The sequence below is a fragment of the Macrobrachium nipponense genome, chromosome 17 (assembly GCF_015104395.2).
Source record: "Macrobrachium nipponense isolate FS-2020 chromosome 17, ASM1510439v2, whole genome shotgun sequence".
In the NCBI taxonomy this organism is placed as follows: domain Eukaryota; kingdom Metazoa; phylum Arthropoda; class Malacostraca; order Decapoda; family Palaemonidae; genus Macrobrachium; species Macrobrachium nipponense.
In genome coordinates, this window is record NC_087210.1 from 88510750 (window position 1) to 88538091 (window position 27342).

General features: G+C 37.2%; 1 protein-coding gene across 4 annotated transcripts in view; it reads right to left on the reverse strand.

Annotated features, from left to right (window-relative positions):
• The window catches only part of LOC135196449 (breakpoint cluster region protein-like), a 239950-nt gene that overhangs the window by 3330 nt on the left and 209278 nt on the right, over positions 1 to 27342 (reverse strand). For 3 of the 4 annotated variants that reach the window (XM_064223291.1, XM_064223290.1, XM_064223288.1), the window contains exons 2-13: positions 11516 to 11757; positions 10474 to 10659; positions 9482 to 9688; positions 8917 to 9036; positions 8609 to 8731; positions 7893 to 8087; positions 7491 to 7679; positions 4351 to 4540; positions 3562 to 3758; positions 2041 to 2207; positions 721 to 860; positions 363 to 603 (exon numbers count right to left, since the gene is read on the reverse strand). In XM_064223291.1, the coding sequence (XP_064079361.1) occupies positions 363 to 603; positions 721 to 860; positions 2041 to 2207; positions 3562 to 3758; positions 4351 to 4540; positions 7491 to 7679; positions 7893 to 8087; positions 8609 to 8731; positions 8917 to 9036; positions 9482 to 9688; positions 10474 to 10659; positions 11516 to 11722 (2162 nt within the window). In that variant the 5' untranslated portion in view covers positions 11723 to 11757. Of the gene's footprint in view, positions 1 to 362; positions 604 to 720; positions 861 to 2040; positions 2208 to 3561; positions 3759 to 4350; positions 4541 to 7490; positions 7680 to 7892; positions 8088 to 8608; positions 8732 to 8916; positions 9037 to 9481; positions 9689 to 10473; positions 10660 to 11515; positions 11758 to 16903; positions 17033 to 27342 lie in introns of those variants that run through there. The other variant, XM_064223289.1, reaches the window with a different exon arrangement.

Genomic DNA, 27342 nt, shown 5'->3' on the forward strand with positions numbered 1-27342 from the left:
AATTGCTTTACATATGAAATAGTAAAAGCAGTTTTAAAAAAATCTTGTGTTCATATAGTTTGGTATAAACACATGAGAAAGCCAAATATCTACCTATTTACAAAGCTATTTTGCCAGCTACTGAGGCAAATATGTAACCTATCTCCTAGCAATAAAGGTATGACACCTCTATCTAACATGGGTTCTAATGGATTGATCCTGCATATGACATTCATCAATTGTCCTGTATTCTACTAGCAGTGAACAAGTTTTAGAAAAGCTGTGCCTATGTGAAGACAAGCTTCTGTTTGCAAGAATGCCACCAATGTAAAGTTTTCCAATTCTTAAAGTCTCACTTTCATATTAAAAGAATTAGCCCTTACTTGACCAGATGTTCCAAGAGGTATGCAATAATTGACTGATTTAGTTGAGGAAGCGAGGAGAAGAGTTTGAGCAGGGTTGTTTTACGGTACTCTGGATCAGCAGCACTGTAGGCCTCAAAAAACCTTGGATATAATTCATCTGTGTAAAGCGCTTCTGGGAGCTCACGGAGGAAAAGTTTCAAAAGTCCAGTTACAGAATGGATATCCACTTCCTTTATAAGCTGTTCTGCTTCATAGGGATCTGATGACAGAAAGAAGTAATCATATAAATTTTCTGGAACAGTGACAAAACTGTTAGTAAATACAATATAAAATTCAATTTGTATATAATGTCAATATACTGTTCTGTTTTACTTACTTGATTCAAAGGATTTCTTTAATTTTGTGATATCTGAAGCTAAACCAGATACTCTATATATTCCCACTTCCTGCATCCCACGTCTTTCTACTTCACGAACACATCTTGTTACAATAAATGGCACGCTCCTTTTTTCACGTCTATAAAGAAAAAATAAATATTGTTAAAAATCCAAGAGAGAATAAAGATCTCACCTTGTTTTTAAGTAAGAAATAACAATCAGATTAACAACTTCAAAGGGAAATCTATTCAATTATACTAATTATACAATGCTGGTGAAAAAACTGAGCCAGTACTGTCCCAAATATTCCAGTTAAAAGGGAATGATTTATACATGCGATTGTAGTCCTCCCACAGATGCATAACTTTTGTAAGTGCTAACAACCATAGAGCAAATTTTTATTATGTTGGAGCTTGAATACCTGGGATTCTGGATAATTTGTGAGAAACAGAGATTTTGAAGAAATTCAAATTATTTCAAGATTTTGCAAAAAATTTTCATTGTCAAATTCTCAGGCTTCTCCTGCAGTAACCCAACATTTTTCTCATTTAGTAACAAAAGTGTTGGCAACTCTCTGCTGCTGGACATCACCTATTGTAGATTCTATAGTTTTTCTCTTACACTATTAAATTATACTAACAAACATTAGTTTCTTAGTTGTCTTTTATCTTCATGATACAACATTAAAGAAATGTAATGAATTTGGGATACTTTCAGATGCAAAACTCCCAATGAAATTGTTTCTAGTTTGATAATTAATGTTTAAACTTTCGCTATTCTTTCTTTTCAATTTATGGCTGAAATGTTTGACAAGTTTGCTAACCTTAATGATCTTTTTCTTCTGCACTTTGTAGAGAAGACAATGTTACTACTATTTGCAGTCACTTCACCTAGCACTTCAATATTATACTCTCACTTTACAGACACAAAAGTAACTAAACTTAAGACATTGTTCTTTTGATGTGCATCCATTCTTGACCCTTAGTACCTTAAAAGGAGATTACTCAATCAAGACCTTCTGATACTGTACATTATACAGAATATCTCTCAACAAATGAGATGCTATCCTAACAGGCTTCAAACTGGATAACCAACCTCAATACAGAACTAAGTATGGTTGTTTTACTAATTAAATCAAAGAAGTATACAACAAGTGCACATTTCCTTCATATTCAGAGCAAAATAATTTCAGTTCCAAACTTGATCTTACTCCTAAAAAGAGCCACTTAGGGTTCACAGAAATTCTGATTACAGGTCTCCTACATATGTACTCAAGAGTAAATATAAATTAGAAACCCATTACACAACAGCAAACGTACCTGCATATATGAGCAATGTTGGCACCAAATAATCCAGAAGATTTTCCAGTTGGCACTCTCCTCAATGTGGCTTCTGGAGGTAGGAACTTGAGGGACAAAACTAATACTAAATCTTGCAGGCTAACACGACGTTCACTTAATGTGTCATTCAGCCAAGTTCTTGAGAGCTGTAGGGTAAGCATAAATTTCTGTAACTCATCTTTGTTAGAAATTATGAAATCAATAACTTTTAATGCATATTACTACTAGAGACAAAAAAACAATTAAGTTACAACAATTTAGGATCACTGAACTATATCTGTGAGAGTTACTTGGTTTTGTTACATAATCAAATGCCGCATAGATTATTTGGAAATCACTTAACCCTTACACTGACCAAAAGATGTAAATCATATCATACAGTTCCATACCATGACCAACAAACAATGTTTCATATAGTTAAACCAAAGTGACCATGAACATGTACGTTTTGACATTGCCACTTTTCCCTGATTTGATTTGTACACCTAAGTTGGGATGGCATGTAAGTGTGGTAGAAACATTACCAAATCTTCCTTATACCAGGTTAAAAAAGATAAACAGCTTGACACTATTGTTCTGCATTCCTAACACTGAAGATGTAAAATGAGCATTAGAACACCGAGATTTGGTGACGAGTAAAGGATGATTTATAGAAAAAAAGCTGCAGTACATGAAGATTTGAAATCATACACTAAGCTGTTTTGATAACAGGGTAGGATCAAGATGATTTAATTTTTCATCATCAAAATGAATTATGCAAAATCCCATTATCTAGCCCAGAGCCCCAGACTCACTGACGAAATAAATGATATACTGCCATAAAAAAAATACTGTTATTGGCTCTTCAAAGACTGTAAATTAAGTTGGCTTTGTCCTGGAAAGCCCTTGGGAGGGATAAGTAGGATTTTATGACCAGATTAAAGAACCCAGAACTGAGGGATGCAGATTATCTGATGTTGGATTATAAGTCAGGAAGAAGCCTTGCAACACAACTAATAAAACAGCCATGTTCCTGGTCATTTTGGTTTGACTACAGTCTCATATTGCATTGGTTTTTATAACATACACTGACTGTTGTTTGATGTCAATCTGTGATCATTTTTTTATTTCATAGTATGAAGAATAATTTCATTGGCAAACATTTTTATGCTGCAATAAACTTGTCCTAATTGAAAGCATATGGAAATCCAAGACAGGAATTGCATAAATAAAGCAGAGTAATGGATATAACACTTGTGCAATGAAGAGAGCTTTCTATACCAAAGAACCATTAAGCTGAAGACTTGAAAACATGGTAGTCCAGTGTATAGTCCAGTGTCATAATATAATTCAAGACAGAGTACAATATATAAGCATAAAACTCATCACCAGTTTACTGTACAGTACTGTAATTAGAACATACATTATGATACAGTAGTATTACATAAATTATAATACTGAAATAAAAAAAAACAAATGAAACAAAGCAAGTTAATTTTGCTTGAAGATAAAATAACAAACCTCTAAATGGGCCTTCCCCCTTAGTTGCAGCCCCAATTTTGGATGCTCCTCATAACAGAGGATACGTAGAGTCTGAGAGCCTTCCAGTTCAATTATAAAATCTTGGTTCCAGTGAGGTTCTACACCTTCGGAGACTCTAGTCTTTGCTTTGCGGAAGAAATGGCCATACGAATCCACTTCAAAACACACAAACATATCTGTTAAACAAGAAGTTATTTGTGAATAAGGATTTAATTGGTGAGCATGGATTTTCCATAACCGTAGATCCTCTAGTTGCTGGACAGTACATATACCTCCAACTTCACATTACCATAAAGTTCAAATATAACTACCATGATAATTCTATTATCAAAATAACTACATATATTTCATATAGTGCTTCCAACAACGTAATTAAAAGTTGTATGTACCTTATTACCCTTATATACAGAAAATACATATCAATAACATGAACTTCAGTGTTTAAGACACTCAAATTTCAATATCAATATTCCTGAGGAATTTAACTTGCATGACAATAAGATGAAATACTTTTTAATCAAGGAAAGGATATGTTTAGAAGGTGAAGTATGAGGCATAAATCCATTCCAAGATACAAAATATTTTGTAAATTATGACTGAATGCTTATATTAACTATCAAAAGATATGCACAGGTATTAATGTTATTTTAATAAAATTTGACAAAATAAAAATATTATCGGAAAGGCTAAAACTCAACACCTCTAATTGTTAAAACTAATTCAACCAAATTCACTGTTAACACTAAAATCTCATGAAAAAATACATACTTGCAGCACTAGTAAGTCCATGCAGACTAGAAACAACTATATGGAGATCCCCAAGCAACAATGAATCATCCCGTCCTGATTTGAGAAGGAAAGAGCCCATGTTGGTCTTGAGGAAAGATCGGCAAGCAGTAATCCAATTCTGCAATTCTTGTAAAGTGAGGGAACTGCCGCCAACACCAGGAGTGTTATCCTGCAAAATTTGAAAAGGATTCTGAATTAACACACAAACAGCTAACTCTTCTTCAATTTTAGCATAAAACTAAATGCACTAAAGACACATGTATAGTTCTCAGCAATAAAATCCTTTACAGTTATAGCAAATGAAATAAAATGGAAAGAAATCAGTAATTTGCTAGTAATATAATCAACACAATGGGATTATTACTAGCTACTTCCAGTAACATTCCATCAGAGCATACAATGTAAAAGGGCTCAATATTAAAGATATTAAATTTTAGTTATGCAAAGGGGTTACAAAAAAAAAAAAAAAAACCATATCAGCACCATAAGGTGTACCTGTATTATAATTGAGAATAGAAATGTACAGTCTGTTCCTATATATCCCGGAAATACTATGCAATCATGACATAATTCAACTGTGATAAGAGACCAATACACTACTAGACATGCACAACTGAGTAAAATTTTCCTTTACCAGGATAAAATTATTTGATCAAAATTCCCATTATAATACGTATTGTCAAATGTTTACCTGAAAAAATTAACTTTCCCAACATAGCAATGTGTGAATCATTCTTTTTTTATAACTGCTACACTGTGAGTCCAAAACTTTCAATGACCCTACATGTTAAACAACAGGTCGTTTCCAAAGAATTCAAAGATTAGAAGACTGACCAGTCATATTTTCATTAAAAAAAAAAAAAAAAAAAAAAAAAAAAGACCTACTGACACAAGCATTTATACAGCAAAAAATGCTTAAAGGAATTGTGATTACCGCTTGACATTCCAGAAAAATGTACTATGGCTCATTAGAGAAATGGATTTGAAAAATTTCCCCTAACAATTATACAAAATTCCTCACTGTCCAGAGTGATCGCTACAGAATGCAATTTACTGCACATTTTTCCTATTATATTATGTTACGTAAGGTTTCATAAAATACAGTTGTACGTCACCATTCACTTTTGTATGGAAAATATTTTTCATCAAGTTATGTGCATGGAACAACTAAAGAGAGGCAGTTTGAAAATGTGGCTGACAATCTGGAATTTATAAAAACATCCTGGTACCATACTATTGAAACTAGCAACAAACAACAGAGGTCTTATGCAATGGCAATTATTAAACTGCAGTCTGAAGAGGAACATCCCTATAGTACTGTAGTTTGATATTATGAGGCTGGAAAAGGAAAAAAAAAAAATCCATGTACACTTATATCTCTCTCTCTCTCTCTCTCTCTCTCTCTCTCTCTCTCTCTCTCTAATTTATGGCAAGCCCTGAAGATGAACTACCTTTTTAGAGCTACTTTGATATCATTCTCTTTATCCATGTTTGAAAATTAAGTAACTCAAAAGTATAAGCTATAGAATTTCTCCTCATCTTTCATTTACAACACTGGTAATAATCATTCTGAGGATGAGATTCAACATACAATTCAACATGATGGTTGTCAATCTGTTTATCATTTGTCCAATACAAGACCCAATGAAAGACTAATAACTAATTTTTCTACTTTCTAGTATATTTCCAAGTTAAAAAAAACTATTCAGCCTGACATATATGAGGAGATCAAATAACATCAAATATTTGTCAAATAAAAACAATGTGTGTTACAACTGATATGACAGCACTACCAAACTTGAATTGGAGAGCTTAGATAAACACTTTCTGTAGCTCATACTGTGCTATACAGTACTGAAGTTATAATGTTCAGATATTGGAGATCAGGTGTACGAGCCATACAAACCTAACTAAATTCTTTACGACAGCATTTAGACTTTAATTCAACAAATACCAGCAAATGGATTACATTATTTCAGTTACGATAGTCTTGATCATGAATTAAATTTTAATATTATTCCATCACAACAAAAACTGTTTTCTGTTATGAAAATAACTTCACTGCAGTCTTAACACAGTTTATCAATAATGTGTCCTATCAGAGTTTTGAGGAAAAGCTTACAATGCAAAATGTTCTTGGTAGCTCATCATGATTAATTCTGTAAATGTTTAATGTAGATTTTGAGAAAATAACTGCTTTTCAATGTAACATCCATCAACTACACATTTCTTAATTGTAAAGTTTGAAAAACCCATGCAGAATTAAAAAAATCTGCAAACATGAATCACTGCTTCTATTTCTAAATGCAAGAAAAATATATGTAAAATATTCCCATACTAAGATTAAATAAGGGAACATTCACTCAGGACTCAAAGAAAATCAAAAGGTTAAGAGCAAATCAACTGCATTACATCACCAAATACAAAGAAAGGAATAATAATCTAAACTCCACAATCAGTAAACATACTGCAGAGTTTCTATCTCTTTTTCCCCAGAGTGGTTCTGGTCATGTGTTGGGGAGGAGGCTTTTTGGAATGAGGTCACTGTGCCAGGGCTAAAATACCAGACAAGGAAATGTTGTGGGGAAAATGCAAAAACTTCCCAAGGGTTATACAGATTACTTATCAAGAGTGGACACAACAAGGGTAATACCACAAAATATACTGTCTTATTTTTGTTTCTATGGAACAAAAGTCCTTGAATGTCAAGAGGATAAAGGAATAGCACTTCACAATTCCAGAGAAACCCTGCATGCATGGAAAACAGCAAAGAATGTCTGTACTTTGTTAAAGACATTTCTCACGAAACAAGAAGAGAACAGTGAGCAAGAAGAGTAGCCCTTTTTTGTTCGAGGGGCCAGAGGGAGAACGGACTCAATCAATCCTGTTCCCTTTCCAATCAAATGGGGTCTTATTATATATGACCAGCCTGAACGAGGCCGACCCGTCATCTGGAATTGCAAGTCCACTTCAGTATTAAGTTAAAATTAACCTCAACAGAAACTATGTACATTATACAGTGATCCAGTCACTAACATTAGAAAAAATCAATAAATTTTAGTGTCCATAATTTTCATGGTCAATCTGAGGAATCATGGAAATAATTTGAGCTTGCTTACCTGGAGCACTTTAATTGCTTCACCCCACTGATCTCTTTCATATTCTGAGGTGATCAGAAATGTGTGTATTGAGCCATTCCTTTTGGATATTCTGAACGGAAGATTTGGTGAAGCTAACACAAGCTGGGCTTCCAATTCTGCTAACTTCTTCCTGTTTTTCTCATTTCGCGCCTGATTCATCCGACTCACCTGGAAGCATCATTTCAGTATATGACAAAGTTATCAACTATATGTGGTTCACAGGAAACCTTGAGTAACAGCATGAAAAATATTATACACAAAATTAGGAACTGCATGACAAACTATTAAACATAATATAAATCACATTAACTGTGGAGCTAGGACAATATGATTATTACCATGTAATATCAACTATCAAGTAACATTGCACACACAACTTACCCCTTTGTTATCTGCTATATTTTCCATTCTTCTCAATTGATCCCTTACTGTTGATGCCTGGGATTTAAGGGCTACAATATTTGGTGGGTTTGATTCCTTCAGTGTCTCGGGTCCACTGTCATTCAAAACAGCTATGTCATGCAAGCTGATGTACCACTTTACTTCAAAAGTAAATTTTTCCGACCTGCCAGTAGGCTGGAAAATACAAACAGTGTTACTTGTTACAGGACTAAAATGTTAAAACACAAACTGGTAGCCATATTGTACTCCTTTATCAAGGTAGTACAGGAAAGATTTTTAAAAGTTCTATAGTACCTAATTATTTTCTCTGAGAGTCATGTTTCATTATCAAATTCATTACCACAACCAATCTTGCGTACAGCAGTCTGATTATTCTATTTTACGATATTTCAATCACAAACTCAAACATTTTAACAAGCTATTACATATACCTAAAAGCTTTTGAATCTCAAGACAGTTAATGGAAATGAGTGAAATTTGTCAAAAACTGTTACTATTATGCACTAGCATTTATTATGTAGAAGATTCAGAAAAGTAAGAGGTAAATGATTATATCTTCTTGGTAAAATATTACTTCGTTTACGACACTTGTGCAAAGTATTTAGCCCAGAAATTTTTACTATGAGGAAAAAACAGAAGAGAAATGATCTACTTCTGATTTGACTGACGTTAAAAAACTTAACAATCCTACTTACTTTGTACTTTGCACATACTATAACATCATTAAATAGGAAAAGGTGTCTCAGCTTACGATGCCCCTCCACTAATTCCACTATGAAAGAATTTCGAACCAAATGCCGCTGTGGCCGATCCTGAGCCTAGAAGTAACAGAAGAAAAATGTAAAAAATGATGCACAAAATAAAAACCTTAAATTACAGTGCATGTAAAAATTTAAGGGTCAAAGTATAAAAGATTGGTACAAACTGAAATACTACGACCTTTATTTAAATTTCATTATATCCTCTCATCTGGTAAAAGATTGATGAACATCCTGCAACTTACAGGGAACATGGCTTCTGTGTGTAGCATGGAAAGGTGAGTGAGGAAGTTCTGGGTTAGTCTTAAAGCCTCTCGTAACGTCTCGTGATCTGGGTGATGCTCTGGTGTGTACTTGAGCAAATCCTGAAACAGAGTCATTGATAAATTCCTCAAGAAAGCCTACTAAAAATCACTACTGTACTTAAAAAATTCTTTAAGAAAGCCTACCAAAAATTAATACAGTACTTTCAGAATCTCTTAAGAAAGCCTACCAAAAATTACTATTGTACTTTCTGAATTCTTTAAAAAAGCCTACCAGAGAGAAATTATTCTAGCAGTTCCTTAGTTATATTAATCACAGTAATAAATGGCATTGAAAGATGGTACTATAAAGTTATTGAATCAAATAGTACATGATAACATCACACTGAAATGTTGTCATGACCTTTAATTTTACAAGGATTATAATGAGATTATCAAGCTTCTTATAAAACTACCTCTACATGTTCAGATCAAATAAATCAAGCTTCTTATAAATAAATCTTTTGTAACTACTATGCAGTTTCCCTTTAAAAAAAAAAACACTTACATGAAGGACTAGAGCATTCTTCTGCACTCTGGCGACAGGCCTATGCAAGAGGTCCTCAAGTGACTGGGCCTGACCTTGGAGTGAACGCAACTTGATGGAGCGGGTGATGTCCGCAAACTGAGAACTCTGAGCACTACATCTACGAACAGTTTCTATTGCACGTGGGTAGTTTTGCAGAAAGGAGGCATACACATCCAATTTGCTTGCCTGTAGAAAAAGTATGAGGTCACCAAAATTGTATATCTAATATTCTACTGTAAAGCAAATATTAGGAATATAACAGAAAAACAGAGAAACAAATTAAGAATCAATCAATGAAATGAACCATAAAGAATATTCTAACATATTCTTTTAATGCATAGTCATGGCAAGTAAAAACTGAACATTTTATTTAATGACACTTTAAGAACCTATAACCAAAACTGATGGGACAGCAAATTGATGTAACTTTATGGAAAAAAAAAACAATAATTAATTAGGTTACACTAAAAATCCATCTCAGAAATGACAGTAGAGCATTTCTGTAAAAGAAATTTCTTTGATATCCCATTTTGCATGACAAGGAATTATTTGTTAGAAATCAGAAGCTGAACATCAACAACCTAATTACAATACAAAAATCTCACAACATTAATTTGTACACATTCTCTCTCTCTCTCTCTCTCTCTCTCTTCTCTCTCTCTCTCTCTCTCTCTATATATAATATATAATACTATATATATATATATATATATATATATATAATGTATACACATTTTCCCAAAAACGTGTTAACTTTCCAGTTCCAAGTCCCATGCCCCATTCTACCCTGTGAACAACCCACCGATGGTCAATGACATACCTTCTTAACTGCCAGGGGTAAGAACCTGGTTTCGAAACTTAGAAGCGATAATTATAAAAAGTATCTAGACTATATTAGTAACAGGCCACTGGCAAGAGAATTCTGAGTTCTGACTCAGAGAAATACTTTGAAAGGCCTCTTCTCTCCTTACCAAGACTCTGAAGAGTTCCCCGATGGCGTTGGTGCCGTCCCACTGAGCGGTGCGTTCCTTGAGGCCGGAGAGGAAGGCACTGTGGGTCGAATGGAGTTCGCTGATACGGTAGAACACCGTCGAGAAATCGTCCGGAGAGATCACGGGCTGCGACGTCGTCAGGGTCGCCTTCAGGGCTTTCATGTACTGTACGTGGCATAAAAAATATTAATGCTGAAGAAAAGCAGATTTAATTTATAGCTCTTAAAATCAAAATGTGCAAATAGAAAAGGTACAGAGTTAAATTCATCTACAGATTAGACAATGTAAAAGAGTATAGCATACAACGTAATTGCTCAACCGTTATATAAAGAATACTAAATATACAATCCAAATGCCCACTTTTTTACTGTAATATATATATCAATGAGAAAACAGGTGGCCCAAATTATGGCGTAGAAACTTAGGCTCAGATTCTAAAATATCTTACAGATCTTTGTGAAAACGCCCAACAGAAATTCAAGAAATCTCTTGCTCACAAGCTGTATAAAAATCTAAGAAGAGTCCAGTCATGTCGATGTAGTCATATTAAAAAAGTGCCATCAGTAAGCAGGTTTCGAAAGCCTGCAAAGTTTCTTTTGTAACTTTCTTAATATATTACTACACTAACACCACTCCGGAATGTCTTACCAATTAAAAAATCAAAATAGCACTAAGCGAAGAAGTCGTAGTCGGCAAGAATAGAAAACTATACTCTGTTTTTTTTCCATCTGTCCATCGCCCTGTGGCGTTTGCGCATGGTAACACTGCACCCCGGGCTTTAAATAATATCCTATTTCGAATATTAACGGTGTAATTCGCGTACAGTAAATTATTAAAAAACTTTTCAGTTGCAAATGTACACCCAGATATCCTATTATTTACCTAAAACTTACACATAGCGTAACTATTTAAAAAACCCGGGACGCAATGTTACCATGCACGACCACCACAGGCGGATGGACGGATGAAAAAAAAAAAAAAAAAACAGAGTATAGTCATTATATTATCTCCAGCTTCTCACCTGAAGAACGACATCCAGACACTCCAGGTAAATGGTCTCCGACTCGACAATGGAGGACAAGATGCACCGGTACATGGTCAGCCTCTCTGCCTCCGCAGCGGGGCTGATCTTCGGGGGCGCTGGGGGCGGCGACTGCTGCTCGGGGAGGTCGTTCGGGGACGCCCATCTTCTCGAGGATGCCGGAGGCGTTGGCGGGGCGGAGGGCATGTGGCTCGTCGATTCCACGCTGCTGCCATACACCCCTGAAATAAAACAAAACACAATGATAATCAACAGGAATGCAGATTTCAGGCCAAAGGCCAAGCGCTGGGACCTACTAGGCCCAGTCCGCGTTGAAACGGGAATTGACAGTAAGAGGTGTAACTGGAGGAAAAACCTCGCAGTACATGAAACTAATGTTTGCGAGGGTAGAAGGTCAAATGGAAGAAAGCGAATATGAACAGAGGTACTGTAAAAGGAATGAAGGAGGTTGAAGCTAGAGGCTGAAGGTATACGCTGCCAAGAACCTCAAGTAATGCCTACAGTGCACCAAGTGAGATGCACCGACTGCGCTACCCCCTCTACGGGGGCATTTAACGAATAAACATCAAGATGGTTAAAAATAATGATTTTATTATTCTTTTTCTCAAAAACTTTAGAAAATTGGCTTCGATTTGACAGCTTCTCCTTCTAACAAGCCAAAATCACTCAGGCAAATGTGTTTTAAATTTTTACAACCATTATTATTCCAAGTTTCAAAAAATGGCCAAAGTCCTCCAAAGCTTATAATATCTAGATACGTGGCCAGTTTGCCAATACATAAAAACATATATTCAAATATTATGCCCTGAATAGTTTATCATGATAAAATCTAATATCAAGATGGGTGCCATTATCATATGTAATTCCTCTTGGGTGAAAATTATTCCAAACGTGTAGTTAATCAGTGGGCTATTCGTGACTTAATATAATGTTAAAAGTAGAGAAAGGTTAGTTGCAATGTTCTTGATAAATTCGCGTACACATGAGAGAGAGAGAGAGAGAGAGAGAGAGACCTTACCTTACCTACAGACCTTACATCTTGTTCGGGTTGCCCCAGGTCCCTCAGTGTGAGGCACCTCTAATGTCTACCAGAGAGTTGCTAGTACATCTTCCGGTATATTTTGCATCTTCCAATCTTGGATGGTCTGGGATGCAGTTTTAGATATTTGTCGAGCTTATTCTTAAACACATCTACGCTCACTCCTATATATTCCTCAGATGAGGCTGGCAACGCATTGAATAGACGCTGCATTATCGATGCTGGTGCGTAGTGGATTAATGTCCTGTGTGCTTTCCTTATTTTTCCTGGTATAGTTTTGGGCACTATTAATCTACCTCTGCTTGCTCTTTCTGATATTTTTAGTTCCATGATATTTTCTGCTATTCCTTCTATCTGTTTCCATGCCTGAATTATCATGTAGCGTTCTCTTCTCCTTTCTAGACTATATAATTTTTTTAAGAATTGTAGTCTTTCCCAGTAGTCTAGGTCTTAACTTCTTCTATTCTAGCTGTAAAGGACCTTTGTACACTCTCTATTTGTGCAATATCCTTTTGATAGTGTGGGTACCATATCATATTTGCAATATTCAAGTGGACTACGAACATATGTTTTATAAAGCATAATCATGTGTTCAGCTTTTCTTGTTTTGAAGTGCCGTAACAACATTCCCATTTTTGCTTTACATTTTGCCAACAGAGTTGCTATTTGATCATTGCATAACATGTTCCTATTCATCATCACACCAAGGTCTTAACTGCTTCCTTATTTGTGATGGTTTCATTATTAGGTCCCTTATATGCATATAGCTTTCTTTCTCTGTCTCCTATTATTTATTGATTCAAATTTTATCAGAGTTTAAATACCATCCTATTTACTCTGCCCAATCATATACTTTGTTAAGGTCTCTTTGTAGAGCGTTCCTATCTTCATCACAAGTAATTTCTCTACTTATTCTTGTGTCATCTGCGAAACTACTCACTACCGAATCCTTCACATTATTGTCTATGTCTTCAATCATAATAACAAACAGTATTGCAGCTAACACCGTACCTTGCGGCACACCGGATATTACCTTGAGAGAGAGAGAGAGAGAGAGAGAGAGAGAGAGAGAGAGAGAGAGAGAGAGAGAGAGAGATGAGGGTTATAATCATGTAGTGAATGAAGACTTGGCGTATCTCCTTATTTACAAGACGTGATGGCAGACTTGCAACTACAAACTAATCGCTTTCATTACAATACAAATTTCACGCTAGCTACTGCGCTGACAGTATAAAACTGTAACAAGTCTGGTACAATACAATAAGATCATGCAAAATTCCTATTTTATTCGTGCACTTCAAGTCGTTCGCGCTCACTGCCGTTTTAGGAGGGGAAAACCTTGATGGTGAGCAGTAGTCAATAATTTGTCTGATCAATAACATCCAAAATGTACGAGTCAATTCGACGCCATGACGCCGATGAGCATAAATGAGAATGCCCTTGTGTTGACCATCTGGATAAAGCCAGCATTAAACGGCCATCACCCCTTAAGATATGTTCCCTTCTTCATGTCAATTTCTCTCGGGGATGGAAGCATTTCTAAAAGGTGAAGGGGCGGCTGATTTAAAACCTTTATCATGTCCAGCCCTAACTGAAACGAAAAAAAAAGGGTGGGACCTACTTACGAAGGAAGATACAGACCTACTTTTCAAAGAAGGAATATCATTTTATTTCGGGAAATAGCAGAACATATTGTGACGAACTAAGAGGTGGGGCCTAATTAGGAAGGAATATACAGATAAACTTTTCAAAGAAGAAATATTATTTTATATCGAGAAATGGCAGAACATATTGCGAACTGCAATGGTATGATACAATAGATTAGACTGAACAGAGGATTAGTTGTCTTCTGACTCAAGGGCAGCTGAAACTACTATGTACATGGAATCGGGAAAGAGTAAGTTAAGTATATCTTAGTTTAACCAGACCACTGAGCTGATTAACAGCTCTCCAAGGGCTGGCCCGAAGGATTAGATATTCTTACGTGGTTAGGAACCAATTGGTCACCTAGCAACGGGCTCTACAGCTTGTTGTGGGATCCGAACCACATTATATCGAGAAATGAATTTCTATCACCAGAAATAAATTTCTCTGATTCCGCGTTGGCCGAGCCGAGAATCGAACTTCGGACCACCGGAATCGAGAAAGAGTAACTACTACTCACCACTCTTCGAAATAATACAACTTAGCCAATTCATTTAAGAGAGAATAGTGTCTCCAAACACTCTACCTCAAGACCCATGAATATAAAGTCCTGTGTCTTTCGACTAAAAAGAGTAATGCAACTCCCTCGCCTCATCCCTAGCAGCAGGTACGATGCTTCCAACGCAAACTGTATTCCTGACATCCATACAGATGTTCGCCTAACAGGGGGCACGTATTTGAAAGCTTTTCTTTTGTCTTAAAGTGACAATGGCACAGCTTCTAAAACGGCTCTGTCCTACACGTGGATCTTCAGAAGCATGGTTGACAGCAACCTGTCGGGACAAACTTGGCAACCGCACCATACAAGGGGCGAAGTCTGTAGCACTGCCAAAAGCGTGGACATTATAAATTGTCCTTTTAATATTTCAACTGAGCTTAATTCCCCCCACACCCAAGGTCTGTTATTGTGCAATTTCTTTCGCTACGCTCACGAACTCTGAAGAAGCGTCATCCTCAATAAAAAGCTATGAATATTTCTACAGCACGGCAAGGGCCTTTTGATGTTTAAAATACAGTGACATGAACTACTTTTACGACAAATAAAGCAGTCCAACTTTGTACATCTTGTGATAAGACGGATTCGTGAACCCTAGGGCATAAATAATTTTGTTCTAGTAGAGGAAAAGTACTCGATAAAGGGGTTACAGTAATTTATCTGGTTTTTCATAAGCTATTGAAATATTTAATATTTATAAGGGGAAGGCCTCTTACTAAAAATCTAGCAACAACTAAACTGCCTAGATAAAATCACATCCGAACATGAACCGAAGTAAGAACTCCAAGCACAGCTTGACCCTAAACAAACACAATATACCAGCAAAGAAAGTTATCAGCTTACAATTTGGCAAGGCACTGCACCAACCACTGTCTATTTTTCTTCTTAACAAAACAGTTATAAGGGTTTCTCTTTGGAACTTTCAATACAGCCAAGACCATCCTTGTTCTATCTAAAACAATTTCTATTATTGCTACGTACTGGTAGGTGGTTTTCATACTCGAACCTCGCAGCAATATTCAAGCAACACCGCCTTCTTAGTGGTTATCTAACTCAAGATGCATAGTCAGTTTGTTTTCAGAAGATAAACCCCAATTCATTTGGAACAAGCCTACAGGGGGCCAATGACTTGCAGTTCCAAGGTCCTGAAGGAGACCTTTGGGTACAGTAACCTAACTGAAAAGGACAAATTAATACTAATATGGAGTGGAGAAAGTAAATTCTCGGAAATGATTCTTTGAATGTATGTATATACACCAAACTCCGACGACTTATGATTTTATTCTTCCCACTATAAATTAAAAGAGATTGCGAGGATCCTAGGTAGTAGTTTACAAGATTTGTTGTCGTCTTTTTATTGCTATGTCTCATCCGTGCGAGTCCATGTGTCACCAGAGCCCCCCCCCCCCCCCCCCCCCCACCCCCCCCCCCCCCCCCCCACCAAAAAAAAAAAAAAGTTTGACAAACAATTCCTACGTAGCGTAGCATTCTTTTTCGTGGCATATTTCAAGCAAGTCGAGCCATGAGATATAACGACCTACATACCCATCTTCCTATTAGCCTTTTCCGTTGTCCCTGTGGTACCAAAATGGGTACATCATGCGTTTAAAAGGCCATCCTTCCTCAAGATATATCCCCTCCCGCTCCACCACGATGGGATCATGAAATCATGCCACTAACACCCTAATTAACCAAAGAATCCTGATCAGCCGCGTCAGAGGATAAAAATGAAACTATTTCTTTGACGGAGTTTTGTCAATGCCTGGATGCTATTCTTTCGATATCACCTCACTTTAACATGGTGCTAACCTCCATTAAGGATTGTAATACTTCAATCAAATCACAGTTTTTAAAAAATTTTGGCCCAAGAGCTCACTCATTCACTAATTTAACACCCCTATCGCACCCTTCACCTTAAAATCATAATTATTTTACAAATGATTTCCAAAGACTTCATTCATTCCTGTCATCACTGCTAATTTAGCTCATTCCACGTGTTAAAGCCAAGCTGATCACAACCGCAATGAAAAAAAAACTCAGAACTTCTAACCATAACAATTGAAGATGAAAAATGAACAGAAAAAAAAGGGCAAACCCAGATCAAAACATCACCAAGGGGGCACCGCACCGCAGCTCCGTCGGGAAGACGCGCCAATGTATGGAGAGGCGATGGAAGTTCACCACAGAAGGTCCTGAGAAACACTGATGATGAGCTGCCCCGACCGGGGAGCCCCCCCTCCTTCTTGCCCTCGAACCATCTCTACCCATCCGTACCCTCATCCTCGAACCATCTTTCGGGTTTGTGCAGCTGTATGTTCCCCCTGCCACCCTCAGGATGTTATTAACTCGTGAGCCGCATACCATGGATGGTATCATCCAGTACATATTTACATTCATACAAACATACTCTCTCTCTCTCTCTCTCTCTCTCTCTCTATACAGTACACCTATATAAATAAAAAAAACACACACATATAATATAATTGATTTAACTGAACTACGAAGGTAGATGCGTAAAGTTATGAAACAAAAAATGCAATATACGTTTAGCAAAGAGATTTGAAAGACAGATCTGAATCCCTGCTTGGGTAATCGATTGAAGAATGTGGGGTTAAACCTCCTATTAACAGAATCAAAGACGGAATGTTGTACCGCACTGTGTATGTTTTTTTTTTCTATTTTTTTTATGCCTACTGGTTTTGCTGGTGATCTAACACGATCAGAGATTTTGTCTGTCTGAAAACATTGTCCTTAATATTACATTTACACTATATTAGTTTAGGTAGAGATATTTCTTTTATTGAGAGATGTAAGTTTATAACAGTAAGAGAATTTTACTTCTATCTCTCCAGAGCAAATGTGTCACGTGATGACTTACTACTTCCAAAATCATGAGCCACATCTCAATGTGTCATGAGGCTGATCAGGAAGTCTCTGTTAAGAGAGAGAGAGAGCGAGGACGGAGAGAGAGAGAGAGAGAGAGAAGTGAAGAGAGATGCGAGAGAGAGAGAGAGAGAGAGAGAGAGAGAGAGAGCTGGGAAACTACAAAGAAAAAAGTTATAAGCTGAACTAATAAATTGAAAGAACAATTCATTCCAGTCATAATTTATGTTAAGCAAACTCAACTAACCCCTATACTGTTTTTTCCATCTGTCCACCCGGCTGTGGTGTTTTTGCATGGCAACACTGCGTCCCGGACTTTAAATAATATCCTATTTCGAATACTAACGCGTAATTCGCATACAATAAATTATTAAAAGAATTTTCAATTGCAAATGTACACCAGATATCCTTTTATTTACCTAACAAAACTTACACATAGCATAACTATTTACAGCCAGGGACGCAGTGTTTCCATGCAAAAAAACACCACAGGCGGATGGACAGATGGAAAAAAACCAGAGTATAGTTAACCATGGTATCATTGCACTATTATCAATCACATTGACAAGATATTCCCGCTCAAACACACGAGCTACAGCAAACTACCATATACCAGTGTACGTTCTTTTTCTTTTCAAATCACTGGGTTTTTTTTTTCCATGATCAGTTAGCAATTATTTTACTCGCCTTTTATTCTTTTCTCTGTCACGTTATTTTTTCTAGTTATGGGTTCTGCGTCAGTGATCCTGGAAGTTGTAAAACCAGATAATCTGCATTCAATCAAATAATCTCCGTTAAGGCATTTACTCCAAGGAAGTTTTCTCTGTAAGTTACCGGCCTTTGCGATTTTGATAAAATTTGTATTCACGTGAAATAATAATAATAATAATAATAATAATAATAATAATAATAATAATAATAATAATAATAATATACAAATAGATAAGTATCAAGATCTGAAAATAGAAATAAGAAGGATATGGGATATGCCAGTGGAAATCGTACCCATAATCATAGGAGCACTAGGCACGATCCCAAGATCCCTGAAAAGGAATCTAGAAAAACTAGAGGCTGAAGTAGCTCCAGGACTCATGCAGAAGAGTGTGATCCTAGAAACGGCGCACAACCTGGAACCCCGCAATATAAATATCACCCAGTCGAATTGGAGGACTGTGATAGAGCAAAAATAATAATAATAATAATAATAATATACTGTCGATATTCATAGGAAGCCTTTGTGGATTTTTATTAAATATATAAAACTGGTATCTATGAATAATAATAATAATAATAATAATAATAATAATAATAATAATAATAATAAATAATAATAATTATCGATACCATCATCATAATGACAGCCTCTAATGTCGTTTGGTATCGAAGTTTTCCACGACATTCAACCAGTATGTCTTTCCCGCGCACTTATCCTCCACTAATCTCCAGTGTGACAGTTCTCAAAGTTACCGAGAGCATTTGTTACGATTTCTTTTCCAGAGTGAAGTAAGAGAACCCTTTCTAAAGCTGTCGCCACGTAAAAGATGTTACGACTTGCATCTGGGATAATCGAAGGGGAAAACTTATGGGTCCTGCGTGAATGAATCCCCAAATGGCAATTGAGTTAAAACTAACAGACTATTTGAGTTAAAACCAACAGACTATTTGAGTTAAAACCACTAGACTATTTTGAGTTAAAACCACAGACTATTTGAGTTAAAAACCATAGACTATTTGAGTTAGAACCAACAGACTAAGTTAAAACTAACAGACTATTTGAGTTAAAACCAACAGACTATTTGAGTTAAAACCAATAGACTATTTGAATTAAAACCAACAGACTATTTAAGTTAAAACCAATAGAGTAACTGACTTAAAACCAACAGACTATTTTAGTTAAAACCAATAGACTATTAAACTTCGCAAGCAATTTCTTAGGGAATGGAGATCCGGACAAGAGACCAATTTATGAATGTATATAATCTAGCCCACTCTCTTCAGTCGACTTCCAGCTGAGAGAGAGAGAGAGAGAGAGAGAGAGAGAGAGAGAGAGAGAGAGAGAGAGTAATTTAAAAAGGATGTCGGGCAATGTTAACCACAGATCAGAGGACACGAATCAAAGAGAGAAACTAGTCTCATCAAGACCCATGAAGATAATGGTCCGAACATTGGCCCTTACCGAGAGCCAGCCACCTGTATCAACGTGGCCCGGGTTACAGGTTTTAAGCTGCACTCGGGAGACAACGCGACAGAATGATTTACAATTTACAAAACTAGGAGTATTTACTTATAAAAGCAAAAACAACACTACTACTACTATAATTATTATTATTATTATTATTATTATTATTATTATTATTATTGCCAAGAAATTCACAATATCGTGGAAATCAGTTTGTGTAATCAAATTCCATAAATATATAGTAAGCTATATAATTCTTTTACATCGATGAAGAAAGAGAATATGAAAGGAAGTACAGTAAAAGGAACGAAAGTGGTTGCAGCTGGGGGCCGAAGGCACGCTGCAATGAACCTTCAGTAACGCCTGCAGTGTACCGCGTGAGGTCTACTGTCGGCCATACCCCTTACAGGGATAAACCTTATATAAAACCCCTAAACCTAACCAGTACGGGGTTCGAAAAGGATCCTATTATGAAAAAAAAAAACTAAATAAAAATAAAAAATAGGCATAAGAAAACGAGCATTTTAAGACAACGAACATTACTTCCTGAAGTTCCCGATAAAAGCTACCACGCGAGGTGCAGAAGAAACCAGACACTAAAAGGGAATTTGAGGGGAATTCATAATCACATGACGTCATTCGAACGATAACTACTCTCAGTAAGTTAAGACCAAGGTCTATTGAAAGAGATTTAAAAAAAGTAATTCCTTGGACCTTGGTAATGACCATAAATGACGCTATTGAACATTTTGTGACACGAGGTGTCGTTCATCCTTCGTACAACAGAAAACGGGTGAATGTAGCGGGAACTCGTTTATTTTTCTCATAAGACACACTTATCTTTAAGGAAACTGATTACTGGTGGTGGCGAAAAATAGGCAATTCTAGAGGAACATAGAACTGCGAATCACTGGATACGTTTAAAATCGCATTAGGGCAATGCTGCCATTTTAAGTCACTTTCTTCAATCTTGGCATTACTTACTTTTACTTTTAGGGGTTTATTTCTCGCCCTCCATCAGACACTAAGAGTCTGTTCAGGCGGGCCTTGATGTGTGAAAATAATTTCTTTTCAGTTTATATTTTGCTCTGCATCTTTTCAGTATTCGCTAGCATTTGTATTCAGGCTTAATTCAAACGAGAAGATGAAGCGTCGAGAATAACTTGGCTTCTGTGTCAGTCACCAAAGCTGCAGGGGTTAGTCATAAGCGCGCAAGAGCGCGTAACACTAACACAATTCCTCAAGCCGCGTAAAAACGCGGCAAATCGTCAAGAGAAACGGCTCAAGCTGCCAAACCATAGAGAAGATACAAATCAGTATACGTGCTGCCGTGTCTCTTTATGTACGTACGCGTGTGTACTGCTAGTGGTGCCCCATACGTGGGGGGCACACACACCCAGGTGGCACTGAAGGGACGGCAGTGCCAGAAAGGAGTCCCAGAGACGGATGCCAAGTGTGCCATCTGTTACTGCCTCAGCCGAACCTCCCTAAACAGCCTCCTCCTTCATTTAATGTGTATAAATGCAAGAGGACTATCTCCTCTGGCCGTTGTTGCTTTGTGTATATTGTGTACGGCCAAGAGCTGAAATAAACTACTACTACTACTACTACTACTACTACTACTACTCATAATAGCATGAGTCTAGAAATGGAAAAACAAATCCACAGTCATATTCATGACTGGATTTACAATCACAAATTGTCTCTCCTTTATTATTAGTACTAATTATTATTATTATATTGGCAAGGACAGGATACGGCCCAAGGGAGGCATCGCCTCGGCTCTAGAAGGAAAATACGAGCGTTCGAAACATCTGACGGTCAGTCATTAACTCTCCACGACCAGATGATCATTTGATAAGGCGAAAGTGATCCTTGTTGCCCACGCAGCAGGTGATATCAATGATGGCTTACAATGAGATGCAACTGAAACTGATTACCTGAGAGAGGACCCAGGCCGACGTTGAATAATACTCAGAGAGAGAGAGAGAGAGAGAGAGAGAGAGAGAGAGAGAGAGAGAGAGAGAGAGAGAATTACTGCGATGTAACGAACACCTGCTTGCTTGCAATAAAGATCTCAAGTATGCAACAATGTAACGATACGAACACTAGATGAGGAAGCAATGAACATTAAAGCAAAAAGCAGCGTGAATGTGAACACTGACCTGCTAAACAAGGAAAAGACTAAGCATGAGACTTCATTCTTTAATAAAACAACAATGACGTCACGTATTGTCACTGATACAGGATGCAATGCATCAGCGTTATCGAATGCGACTAGGATTTTTACGACCGAGGCTTGATCGTGATACGTCTGGTAGATGTCCACCTCACTCTAACTCTTTTCTTGAGACCTTTCGACCCCTTTATCTTCAATGTACTACTTCAGACTGTTCCGATAGACGTCAAAGTACTTTCAGCTGCAGTAGAGTGGAATACGATCTCTTTAATCCCCTTTAGTCATTTCCGGATCGCTAAACCAGAGAACTGAGTTTAGAACATTCCAGTGTTTTAGACTTTACATCTGCAGCTGAATTCGTAGATTCCAATGACGTGATTTACTTCAAATACCCGATACCTGTGCGTGCATTCTCTCTCTCTCTCTCTCTCTCTCTCTCTCTCTCTCTCTCTCTCTCTCTCTCTCACACACACACACACACACGTGCACGTAAGTGTTGGGACTAGTGATCCGTGTGCAACCGGGGTGGCTTCCTGTGGTATGCACGGTATTTTCTAAGTGGAAAGGGTTCCTTTATAATGAACGAGAGAGCCAACTACCCATTTCTATGAGATCTAATGGGAACGAGGAATGCGGGGAGACTTATTCGGACGCAATCATAATTAGTATGTTGGCAATGTGCTTGGAAAAGAGCCAGTTGAACAGGAAGAAAGGGAGGAAAAACGTCTTGGGGGAAGACGAGAGACCATCAGCACAAGGAAGTTTTGGAGATTGGTGTTTGTATTAAAATAATTCTATCAGAATTTCAGAAGTGACAAATTGACACTAAGTATAAATAAAGGAGTTCAATGACAAGAAATAGAACTGCAAGGAGGAAACATTTAAAGGTGTAGAGTAGATGATTTTCGTCAAGAGAAGCACCTGAATAGGAAGTCGAATACTGTCGAGAATGACGGACAGATAGAGGTGTTTGATAGTGCTGATAATTGAAAAACAATAATTATATTAATTACTAGAGTAACAAAAATGTCTTGAAATGGACGTTATGATAAGAGCAATAAATATTATTGGGGAATCAGTTTTATGGAAGATGGTATAATAAGAAAAACAACAAAAGAGTTTATGCTTTTAGTAACGTTTGTTTGTTGGATGAGCTTGGAAGAAAAACTGTACCAGTAAAATAAAGAGAGAGAGAGAGAGAGAGAGAGAAATACGTGCTGGGAGGCCGATATTTGTTGAGACAACAACGCAAGATTAACATCGGGGAGAACGCTTGTACTTAAAGGTAATCTGGTCAACTAAAGAGATTAGGTGCATTAGACCACCAAATGACAATATTTTTGCCCAGTTCAAAATCTGTTGGAAAACTGAGCGTACTGAGGACTTATAGTGATGCATGGGCAAAGCCCTCTGAAACATATACGTAATTTGACGAGCAACAAATTGAGTCTAAGGCCACCGTTGCTGGAAAGGACATACATAGTACACACACGCACAAGCGAGCGCGCGCACACACACACACTCAGATATAGATAGATAGATAGATCGATAGATAGATAACTATACTTAAAGGATGGTTCAAACTTCCTTTATTGTGAGAAAATCTCTTTATATGTGAATCACCACAAAAAATTATACTTTTCACAGTTTGATGCTCATTAAACTTGAAAAGATTCCGCATGATTCGATAGTTGGCAGTTCTGGTTATCGACGACTTGCAGGAAAATAAAAGACGTCGGGAATGAAGACCTTCGCCAAAACTTCTTCTGGAGCCTCCCAATACGACAAAGGACAAGCACGAGACTACTTGCATTTGTCAGGCCAACAAAAAGTCAAAAGAGGTGGGCCCACGGGGAGGAGGAGGAGGAGGAGGAGGAGGAGGAGGAACATTTGGTTTCTTCAGCTTTAAGTATGTACTCCGTTATAATGAACAAAGAGCCATTAGAACGCCCGTTGTTCGTATAAAAAAAAAAGACCGTTGCCTAGTCCGTGTACCCTGATCAAAGGTTTCTCTTTGGAGGGGAGATTTTTTCTAGTAGTTTATTTTCCGCGCTCACAAATCAGTCAATAAATTAAAAAAGGAAAAAAAAATCCACGCATAACACTCGCGGCAGTTCCAGTTCTCTGCATTCCCTTTTGTCTATCTAGAAAAGCTCTCCTTGACTTGGGTTGCCAAACGGGTTCAAATCTTTCTCGCTCTCGATATTTCAACTTTATCGCGGCGAGGCCGTCACGTTTCCAGTGGGAAATACCTCGCAAGGCCACAGCATTTCCAACTGCCATGATTATGGTGGTGTACTTTTTTCTTTTTTTATTCTTTCGATCTCTCTCTCTGCCCAGTCATTATTCCCTGGGACCCACGACAGTCGTTTCACAACCTGGTGTTCGCTGTTTGTTTGTTTGTTTGTATGGTGTTTTTACGTTGCATGGAACCAGTGGTTATTCAGCAACGGGACCAACGGCTTTACGTGACTTCCGAACCACGTCGAGAGTGAACTTCTATCACCAGAAATACACATCTCTAACCCCTCAGTGGAATGACCGAGAATCGAACTCGCGGCCATCGAGGTGGCTTTCTTGCCCAGTTGATGGATCGAACGTTACGAGGAGTTACAAGGATTAGGATGTCTCAAAGACCTATTAGTCCAACCGAGGAGAATCGTGTGCTCACTTATCTCTTGAAGCAAGTTTTACTGTTCGTTCAAAGTGTCCTAATGCTTTTGTCTAGCTTTCTTTTTAAACTCTTCCACAATGTTGCTGTTTACAATTTCTGGTGGCAGTTCATTCCATGTGTCACATATCTTGTATGTGAAGAAGTTCCCATAAAGGGATGTTTTGCATCTAGCTGTGAAAAGTGGACGTTATGGACGCTATCACATACCCATTTGCAATGAGAGAGAGAGAGAGAGAGAGAGAGAGAGAGAGAGAGAGAGAGAGAGAGAGAGAGGTGCGTCTGTAAACAATCGATATAATAACTATACAAATAAGTCCATCAAATTACCTAACTCAGGAAAACACTAGTTTGCATCTGTGTAAACAAACATCAATGCGAACATTACTTTCGAAATGCTGATGTTCCCGCATGACCTCTTTACATCCTGTAATGACCAAATAAACCTGAAGCTGACCGATAAACAACTGCCTTGTACACACACACACACACACACACACGCACACACACACACCAAGGGGTCAGGCCATAACAAGAAACAAAAATTTTAACATGACCTAACCCACATAACATCAGCAAATAGCGTTCGACATATGATTCGAGAATTTGCTTAGGTTTGAGCCCAAGTATAAACAGAAGCTTTGCTAAGAATCTATGACTTGATGTACATCCAGAAAAAAATAAGTGATCAAGCTGTTGTTAGCGCATAATAATCAAGTGTCATTTTTGTAAACTAGAACGTTACGGTGATATTACGAATATCGAAAGTATACGTAGCTACTAACTGTATAGATATAATATATATACTATATATAATATATATATATATATATATATATATAGAGAGAGAGAGAGATGAGAGAGAGAGAGAGAGAGAGCGAGAGAGAGAGAGAGAGAGAGAGAGAGAGAGAGAATTCTTCTGGAATACTAAGGCTGCTGATTACTATGCATTACGAACATGTTGAAAGAGATGGCCTGCAAATAAAAAACAAATAAGAAAGCATGATTTACAGTGAACAAATGCTCTGCATCAAAGCACAAAACATACCCTTCTTTAGATCTCCCCTCTCCCTCCAAAACCCTCTCTATCTTTCGTATACATTACGAAAATAAAACCACTTTTCCTTTTCTATCTCTTCCACTTAACGCCATTAGCCTACCAACACTTGGGTAAACTTTCCCAACTTGAAAGAGTAACTTGTGAGAGTCCGAGTCTGCATTCTCAGTAAGTTGCTATAAATGAGAAGGCTGAAAGGAAATAGTTTCCTTAAAAAAATAATAATAAAAAAATACAAATAAAGTAATGTTAATGAAGTCTCTTCATGTAACTTAAGTCTGCACCACTGATATCTTCAATGTACAGCAATTTATAACAGACAACTCAAATTATGTACAGAGATAGCCCTGATAATGCTTAGGCCTACAGAAAGCGAGAAGGAGGTGGACGATGAATCCAGAGACGAACAATTATATATATTATATTATTATCCTTATAAGCATTAGATGTTACTTTAATTCCAACAGAATAATAATAATTGATATCTGTGAATATTCTGAAATTTGGAAAACATATGGACGAGACTTTGCACTTTCATAGTTAGAAAAAAAAATGAAACATGAAAGTCCCTTATAACCCCACTTGCCTCAGCATCTTCCAATTCATGGTTGCCAAGAGAGAGAGAGAGAGAGAGAGAGAGAGAGAGAGAGAGAGAGAGAGAGAGAGAGAGAGAGAGAGAGAGAGAGAGAAATGATAAAAACGTCTGGCTAAATTTAACTACGAGAGCGGCTGGCGTTAATGATAAAATAAACAACATTTAGAACCAACACGCAATCTCGGGTTTAAACTGTATACTCGTGGAATCGGGAACCTTAAAAGCCCTTTTCAGTGGAACTTCGCGGTGGTTTTAGGCAAACTTCAATGGAACTTCCCAGTGCTTTTAAGCGAACTTCAGTGGAACTTCGCGGTGCTTTTAGGCGAACTTCAATGCAGAGCAGTTTCCTTTCGATCGTCGCCATTATAATATTCCAGAAATATAATACGTTTATGATATATTAACAATAAAGCGTAAATTTAAAAGCGAGAGACAAACAGATATCTCCGTTTGCTCTGACGAGGCGATTTATCATTTTTGTTTTTTTGTATGGTGTTTTTCCGTTGCATGGAACCAGTGGTTATTCTGCAACGTGACTTCCGAACCACGTCGAGAGTGAAGTTCTATCACCAGAAATACACATCTCTGACGCCTCAATGGAATGCTCGAGAATCGAACTCGTGGCCACCGAGGTGGTAGTCCAAAACCAAACCGACCACGCCACTGAGGCGCTTCGTGCGAACTATCATCATCATCATTATTTATATAATATAATATAATAATATTCATTGGTGTTGTTAATTTCTCTACAAGTCCCGGTTTCGCGAGAGCAGAAACTTTCCCAAGTAAAAATAATACGATTTTGAACTGAAAGTCTTGTAAATACCTCGTGAGATTTTCATATTTCCCAGAAGCATATCATCTTAAAAAAAAAGGCTTAAGGTGTTACCTTGTTGTTTAGAAAATGTAAACTTAGATTAAACGCTGCGTTTTCAATTCTATCGGGTTTGGATTGCAGCCAAAGTCTTATCAAAGGTAAATCGGTTTAAACTCAGCGTAAGCA